This window comes from Ctenopharyngodon idella, chromosome 5 (assembly GCF_019924925.1).
Source record: "Ctenopharyngodon idella isolate HZGC_01 chromosome 5, HZGC01, whole genome shotgun sequence".
NCBI lineage: Eukaryota > Metazoa > Chordata > Actinopteri > Cypriniformes > Xenocyprididae > Ctenopharyngodon > Ctenopharyngodon idella.
Window position 1 is genome coordinate 43,509,590 of NC_067224.1, and position 8,483 is coordinate 43,518,072.

General features: G+C 36.8%; 1 protein-coding gene across 1 annotated transcript in view; it reads left to right on the forward strand.

The window, feature by feature from the left end:
* The window catches only part of vkorc1l1 (vitamin K epoxide reductase complex, subunit 1-like 1), a 25,807-nt gene extending 17,324 nt beyond the window's left edge, over positions 1 to 8,483 (forward strand). The window contains exon 3 of the mRNA XM_051894724.1: positions 3,427 to 8,483. Within this exon, the coding sequence (XP_051750684.1) occupies positions 3,427 to 3,653 (227 nt within the window). The 3' untranslated portion in view covers positions 3,654 to 8,483. The remainder of the gene's footprint in view (positions 1 to 3,426) is intronic.

The window sequence follows — 8,483 nt, forward strand, 5'->3', positions numbered from 1 at the left end:
TATTTTACTATTTTATTTAACTAGCCTATTTTAAAAACATTAAATATGATGGTAATCATACATATAAATATTTGGAGCGTGTGTCTGTATGTTTGTGGGTGTATATATACCTCAATGAAATAAATGTTGAAATATAAAAAATAAACAAACAAATGCTCAATCCGTTTTGTAACAGACGTGCGTGTTTATTTTAGCTGTTCCGTCAGTGAAATGACACACTACTGCCAGTAAAACCTATGAAATAAATATCAGTAAATAATGGTAACCTAAATAATAATAATAATAAAAAAAAATGTTTTATCATAACATCATATAGCCGCTCTGCATTTTGAGAGGGATGTGGGACACGAGCAGGAAAGAGAGCATCTCTTTTATATCTCCTGATGTTACAAGCAACTGACACTTGTTGTAAAAGGTCTGAAAAGCGAGTTTCATCTTCAGACATTCAGTCTGTTTGATTTTGCGCTGCCAGAGAAAGCGAAACTTAAAATCGCCAGCGTGTGTGAAACTATATGCCATTAGTAACTAATGGCATATTGTTAAATTCTCTGATAATCGGGTGACCAGATCGCGATTCACAAAACAGAATACAAACCCGACAAAGCTTAAATGTATGGACTCATGTACCTCTCTCATTCGGCAGTGAACCAAAATGTTTCCATGGCTGCGATGTCACATTTAATTGCTAACCTATTATTTCTTTTGTAAACAAACCTTTGTGCTTCACTCGTGTCATATTCACGTAAATACTGGCACAGCCCTATCAGTGGGTACCGAATATACCCGGATACTCGGTACTACAGAAATGCTGGTATCGTCACATTTTCAAAATTTCAGTACCGACTTGGTACCGAAGTACCGGTACTTTTGACAACACTAGTATCTATATTCTGAAGGTGTTCATATGTCATTTGTCTGGATTATATATTTTATTAACATAATGTTAAAGTCTTTTTCTATCTGTTGACAGTATTTTCTGATTTCTGGAGTGATAAAAAGAGAGATCCAAAATCACCTCTGTAAAAACCTTTAATATGACAACAAACTCAAACAAGAATTTTGAACCTGGCTTTATCCAATGTTCAGATTTCTGTTCTGGAAGTGTATGCAAATTAGTTTTGTATTTAATTTACATAATGCTTTGTTTGTTTATTTTAACAATTCAAATGTGAACAATTTGTCATAATGTGGTTAGATCTATTAGATAAAATTCACTTGTGGTGTCTTGTCTTAATGGTTTAATTAAACTTTAATCAGAAAACAGTTTAATACTTTAACAATAATAGGTCCCCATGAAATCATTCTTATTTATTAAATATAGCTGCAAGAAGCAGTTAACAGGGTTCAAGCTCTTTAAGGACTTTAATCACTTGCGTAAAAAGATATTATGTTTTATTTAGCAAGCATGTAACCATCATGGATCATAGATGGAAAAGACCATTTACAGCAAATACAGGCAATTTACCATAGGAAATATATGGTTTTAAAAGCTTTTTAACAGTAATCGAGGTTGAGCCAAAAACGCGAAGGCGCCCCCCGGTGGTCGATTCTTTTGAATATCTCACAGGCCTCTAGGGCTGCGAGTCAAACGGGCCCAGTGAGTTTCATTCGGATCGGCCTCCGTTAACCTTGTCTGATAGCTGCTCAAACTTTATTGGCCGTGTCTTTCGAGAAATGCAAATGTCCTCAAAGGCAGTCTTGGCACCTTGGACAAAGACACCGCATGCCAATTTTCAAGTCAATGCAATTTAGGATTGCGTAGTTATAGCCGTTTTCAAGTTGTTGTTTTTTTTTTTTCCTGTTATAGCGCCACCAAGTGGCCAGTCGCCATGTCCTTTTTCACACGACCACAGAATGAGCTCTTACATAGGTGTGCCAAGTTTGGTCAAAATGTCTCACTCTGTTCATGAGTTATAGCCATTTTAGTCAGAGTGGCTCCGCCCACTTCAAACGTTTTGGCAGGCCTTAGAGGCCGTGAATCAAAATTTCAACTTTTTTTGATAATTATTGACAATTAGACTACAGAGAATCTTGGTGCACTGGTTTGCTTTCAATCGGGCCAAAAACCTAGGACTAGTTCGCAAAAAGTAGGTTTTTCAAAAAATCCAAAATACCCAAAAATGTTATTAAAAAAATAATTAATTAAAACATGGTCTTGTGTGACATTGTTTGAAAAACAGTATTTTAGAGCATCTCTGGAGATGAAGTAGACACAAAAAGTCTCTTATCGGGGTCCATTTCAATTAGAAAGTGGCCTTTAAAGGATGCTGTCTATGTAGACCGCAATGCAGCTCACTAGGTTTTGCAACAGATCCCTCGTGCCGTGTTTAGCCTTGCACCAACAGACACTTGAAGATGTTTTTAATTCCTGAAATCTTGCTTTATCTTTCACTTGTTATTTATCTCCATGACCCGAATCTCAGACGTAAGTCTGAAGTTCTTCCTATCTCCTGTCCTTGTCTGTAGCGTTAATATATGTGTGTGTGTGTGTAATCTTTTTGTCCTGCTCTGCCCTAATGAAATTTCATGACTATGAATAGCCAGACTGTGTGTGTGTGTTGAATGCCCTCTGTTCTGAAGAAACGCTCCCTTTTCTGAAGGGGTCGAGCGATGATTAGTAGGGGAAAGGTCAAGCCAGAGACATGCCCCGCCCCGTCATCATAAGCCACTCCCACTCTTTGACACTCAACCAATTTAGCTGCATGTCTATAAAGGCACTTACCTTTTAAAGCATCATCCTCACTGCAATGAAACCTCACGAGTGAGTGATTTGAAACGCTCTACATAGGCAGCATCTCTGTGTGTTACTGGAATAGAAACACAGCCTGTGTGACAATATAGGTGTCATTCAGTATTCGTTGTTTCAGCATGTGCAGTGACAAGTGAAGGAGTTGAGTACATTTGGACTGGATTTTCTTGTAACACACTAGCATGATCTGGATTTCAGTTTGATTTATAGAGAAATTGTTAGTGCTTAAAGAACCTCAAATTCTGAAATTTGATTATTTTGCTATGATTCAACTGATTACAGGTCAAGAAATCTATTTTCAATAAGAAATTAACATAATACATTGGGCATTATAATTATAGTAAATATAATTCATCATTAAATTCCATAAATGCTGCATTGAAAGTTTCACTATTAACCAAATTTTACTAGACTGTCCTGCTTTAAATAATATTAGACATTATAAAATAAAATGATGGATTTTATGTAGTTGATTTTGTAATAATGTAGGTGGATTTATTGTATATTGCATTATTTTATTATTATCTTCATATTTTTACACTGCTACACTTTTACCATCATGTCTGAAGGTTATTGATGTGTGTTTAATGCAGTTGAACTCTAGTGTTGGCAGTGCTGTTGCTGTTCCAGTGCATTAACGGCTGTGTGTGTGTGTGTGTGTGTGTGTGCGCGCGCAGGTTTGACGGCCAGTGCGATGGCTGCTCTGATTCTCATGACCACCTCCATCGCGTCAGTGATGGGCTCCCTCTACCTGGGCTACATCCTCTACTTCGTCCTTAAGGACTTCTGCTTCATCTGCGTCACCACATACCTACTGAACTTCATCCTGTTTGTGCTCAACTACAAGCGACTGGTTTACTTGAACGAGGCCTGGAAGCAGCAGCTCCAAGCCAAGCGGGACTAGACACACAACAACAACAACAAGTGTAGAAGGATAACAAATCATCCAACACGTGGGGAAAATGTGACCTCTGAAAATTTGTGACTTGCCACCAGGAGACCTTGCTTCCAAACAAATGTTCATTCTGTTGTGTGTGTGTGTGTGTGTGTGTTAAAACGAAACAAAAAATTAAACAAGGAAAAGAAAACGTGTAACTTTAGGGGCCACAGATCACAGGTTTATTGGAAGGATTGGAAAACAGAAACACAAATCTTTGTCCGTTTTGATTTCTTGTTGGTTTTCATTGTTCCCTGAGATGAAAATGAGGTTTGCGCTTTGAGAGAGAGAGAGCAGTCAGAAAGCACTTAGGAAACTTCTAGTCAGTACAAACGGAAGAAGGTGTCCTTTCCCTGAGGAATAAAATAATGGAGAAAACAATGTGAGAAATTCTGTTTACTTGAATCCACTGGGAAAGTCGGTGCTTATTGGGAGCAGCTGATTCCAGCGGGACTGAATTTAAAGGTTTATAATGGGTAAACACAAATGATCATGAGGCTAATGTACTGCTCGCAGAGATGATTCCACGACAAATAAAGTGTAATTTTTTATGTTTACAGGTTTTTTTTTTTTTTATTGTTTTGGAAGAGGACCACTCATAAAACACGCAAGAATGTGAGCTGTATGTGTGTAGATCAGATTTGTCTGTGACAACTTTTTTTTTATTTGTTTGTTTCGCAGTTCTGTAAATAGCTGCCGCAAAGCAATATTCCAGACTAGTTTGTGTTTTACCGTTAAAAACATTAAAAATTCCCAATCCACGGCATGTCCGTCACTACCAATGAGTGCTTTCAGCAGCGATTGTGCGAGTTATTCTTCATGCAAGCGTTACAGTGTTGTGCTCATTATGTGGGGGTCTTGATCCAGATGAAATGCTGCATTTATGTCATGTTGGAATTACTGTAATTATGAGATGAATGACGACAATCTTTCCAGTGGTCGTCTTTAGACTCGAGAATTATTTATTTCTCTGTCAGTGCTCGTATACCAAATCGATGCATTCATTCACTTCTGTATTCTCTTGCCAAATGTATTGGCTGTAATTAAATGACATCAATCCTTAAAGGGTTAGTTCACCCAAAAATGAAAATTGTCACCATTTACTCTCCCTCATGTCATTCCACACCCATAAGACTTTCGTTCATCTTCAAAATGCAAATGAAGATCTTTTTGATGAAATCTGAGAGCTTTCTGTCTCTTCATTGACACACAACTACCACTTTGAAGCTTCGAAAAGTTCATAAAGAGATTGAGCAGGTTAGTCCAAATGTTCTGTGTTATGATGAACAGACTGAATTTGGGCTTTTATTCACATAAAACACACATCAGTTGTGGTAAACAGAAGCTCAAGCATGATTGCCTGACGTGCAAGAACCGATGTGCTTCATTCTGATCAATGTTTATATGTGAATAAAAGCCTAAATTCAATCTGCTCATCATATAAAGTGATCGTGTCTCTCCAGAACATTTGGACTAAACCTCTGAATTCATATGGATTAGTTTTACAATCTCTTTATGAGCGACAAAGTTGCGTAGACTATCAATGAAGGGACAGAAATTTGTGTTTTGAAGATGAATGAATGTCTTACGGATCTGGAACGACGTCAGGGATAGTAAATGAAATGTTTTTCATTTTTGGGTGAACTAACACTTTAGCTACCCATGTATTGCTGAAGTTTAGGTCTTTTATATAATGTCAAAGACCTGCAATTTCATAAAATGTTGCAAAATTCAGTGACTCATAATTGTGGAAATTCCAACATATTCTGATTGAGAAGACCAGTGTGTTCCTGGAGATGTCAGCTTTGAGTTAACTACTTGTACATGTATTATTGGTTTCATATGTACACTAGTTACACTAGCGTTCCTTATGGAGTTAGAGTAAATAGACACTTCGAGAGATTTCGAGAGTTTTTAGGTTTATTTTCCTTCAACTTGTCTTTTTTAAGTCCATCATACTACATGCTATAGTTTATTATTTTTGTGTCTCATTGAAGATTTTCACGTTGTAGCACGACTGACATCATGTGAGATGCATCTACTGTAGTATAATTTGTTACCCATAAACCCCTCAGCCTGCCATCGCCCTTGACCTTCCTATGAAATTACAAGTACTCACAATTCTCGGTCCGCCTCATCTCTACCTCTCAGTATTTGTCTCCAGCTGTTGGGATAGTTGCGACATACAATATTGTCCACAGATGCAGGTTTTAGTCCCTTTTTTAATTTTATTTAGAGTAAAAAATTTTCTGTCTATGCGTTTTAAATCCACAATCTCTTGTGCTGTCGTGTTGGATGCTGAAAGTCATTATTTTGTTGGTTCACACAATGAAAACTTGATCTGAATTTACCAACTATCCAATCCAGTATTGCACAAGTCAGACTACTCGTCAACGTTTTCTGGTGATGTTGAGCTAATTTCAGTTTTCGAACGGCCATCAGGTGCTTTGTGTTAATGTGATGTTAAGATAAACACCCAGCTGAATTAGTTTAGTGAGTTTGCACTCTAAATGCTGGGTTAAAAATGGACAAACCCATCAGTTGGGTTAAATGTTTGACCCAACCTGCTGGGTAGTTTTATTTAACTCAACTATTGTTTAAAAATTACTGTGTTTCTTGCTTAAAATGAACCCAAAGTATGTTGTAAATTAAAAATTGTAATGTTAAATAAATGAACATTTATTAATAAGTTTAATGAATAATACATTTATTAAATGTTCACCTTTTGATTATTACTGTTGCCTCTAGTAATTATGTGTCTGATTTTTAATTTCGGGTTCATTTTAAGGGAGCCATATAGTCATTTTTAAACATTAGTTGGGCTAAATAAAACTACCCAGCACAGCAGGTTGGGTCAAACATTTAACCCAATAACCGCTGGGTTTGTCCATTTTCAACCCAGCTTGGGTTGTTTTTAACCCAACATTTAGAGTGTGTGAATGAAAATAAGGTTGTGATGGATGTTGATTGTTCAAAACATTGAAAATACTTTTTCTTCTTCTTTGTTTTCTAGAAAACAGACCTCATTTTTAACACCAAAATCTGTATTTTTATCCCTCACAGTCTTGTTAATTCACATGAATTTAAAAATGGTATCTACCCAAACTAAAGTCTATGGCTTGGTGATGTTGAGTTATTCTTTGACCAGTTGGTTTAATTTATTGACCTTTCTTTCATTGGAAACCTTGTATTGAGCAGCACTGATGATGCTTTTGTGAAGCACAACTTGTGGTTGCAGTCTTTGTCTATGTGGCTGAACTTATAAATCTCCGTAAAGCGTTACCAGCCAAACCTGAGCTCAATGGTCAGAGCGAACAAATCGAAACGTAGTTAGTTACACAAGAGTTGTTCAGATTTGTACATTAGTGTCTGTGAGTTCTGTTGGTTTTATATATTCAACGAAGACAAGTTGATGCCAGAAACAGTTTCTCCTATCAAAGTCAACATGAAACCTTTTGCGACCCGAGTAATGTGACGCGTTTTAGAGTGAAAAGGGACATTCAGTGTCAAGAGATTAGGGATTGTGAAAAGGACCTGACTGTGTGTTTTCTCCTTAATATTTTTTATTAACCAATAGCCTGAGCAATCCAGATGACATGATCTTAAAAGTAATTTCATATGCATTTCAAGTTATTGTACACTCTGCAAATAAAGGATCTTTATTTGCATCGATGGTTCCATTTAACATCCATGGAATCTTTCCATTCCACAGTAGGTTCTTTAGATAATTTAAATATTTTTGCACTGAAAGGTTCTTTGGGGAACCAAAAAAAGGTTCTTAAATGGCATTGCTGTGAAAACCCCCTTTTGGAGCCTTTATTTTTAAGATGACACACATTGTGATGATAACGTGCACTGATGAATCATTAAAGAGCAGGAACGTGCATTAAGAAAGCAAATAGTCTGTTTTAAATTTATATATTTGACTTTAAAGACGATGACATCTAAGGCTTAAAAAACTCAATGTTTTAAATGTATCCAATTCAAATGACAAGATCCCCCAAAAAAACGACAATAAAGGGTTGCCTATACAACTTTAAATTTCATTAAAAGTGCCTTCTGTATGTCCACTGGGCCTTGGAGTTTGGAGTAACTGCAGCCTCGATTCTGAAGCGGTTTGGTTAAAGTCTTGCCTCTCTTGTGGGTGAGTTTAGATCGGTGATCTTTGAAATATCTCGGTATTGTCTCATAACCAATATCCTTAACTCAATGTCTCACTGTTATAAAAGCAAAAAACACTGTAAACCCAAATCCAAATGTGTCTCATAGAGCGATTTGGTTGTTCCTTCACTCTTCTTTGTATCATTTCTGATGTTTTCTGCAAACACATCACGTCAGTCCTGAGAATTGTACAATGTGACTTTCAGATAGCATTTTTTCTTTCTGCTTTTTGTTTCCTGATGTAATTGTCGGGGCGACGAGCCCCTGTAGATGTACAGACTGTTAACGTTATAGCATATTTTAGTAGATAAACAGAAATGAGAAGTGGACGGATTGGAGATTCCATGTTTGCCGTCGGTTTTTATTTTGAACGTACCTTTTTGGGGTATTTCTTTTGTGGAAAATAAACTGTTTCGGTTTGCTTCTGTATTTGCCAAATATGAATTTAAGTTAAAAAAAAAAAAATGCTGTATTTTCCTACATGGATTACGTGTTATGGAGAACGCAGAAGAACATTGGACGAATTCCATTTTGTGAGATCTGTGTCTGGGAATCAGCTGGAGGAGACACTGCAGTGAACATTAACGCGTGTCGTTGTTTTGTGGATTTGATCTGCCATTAAAACATTCCCCCAGA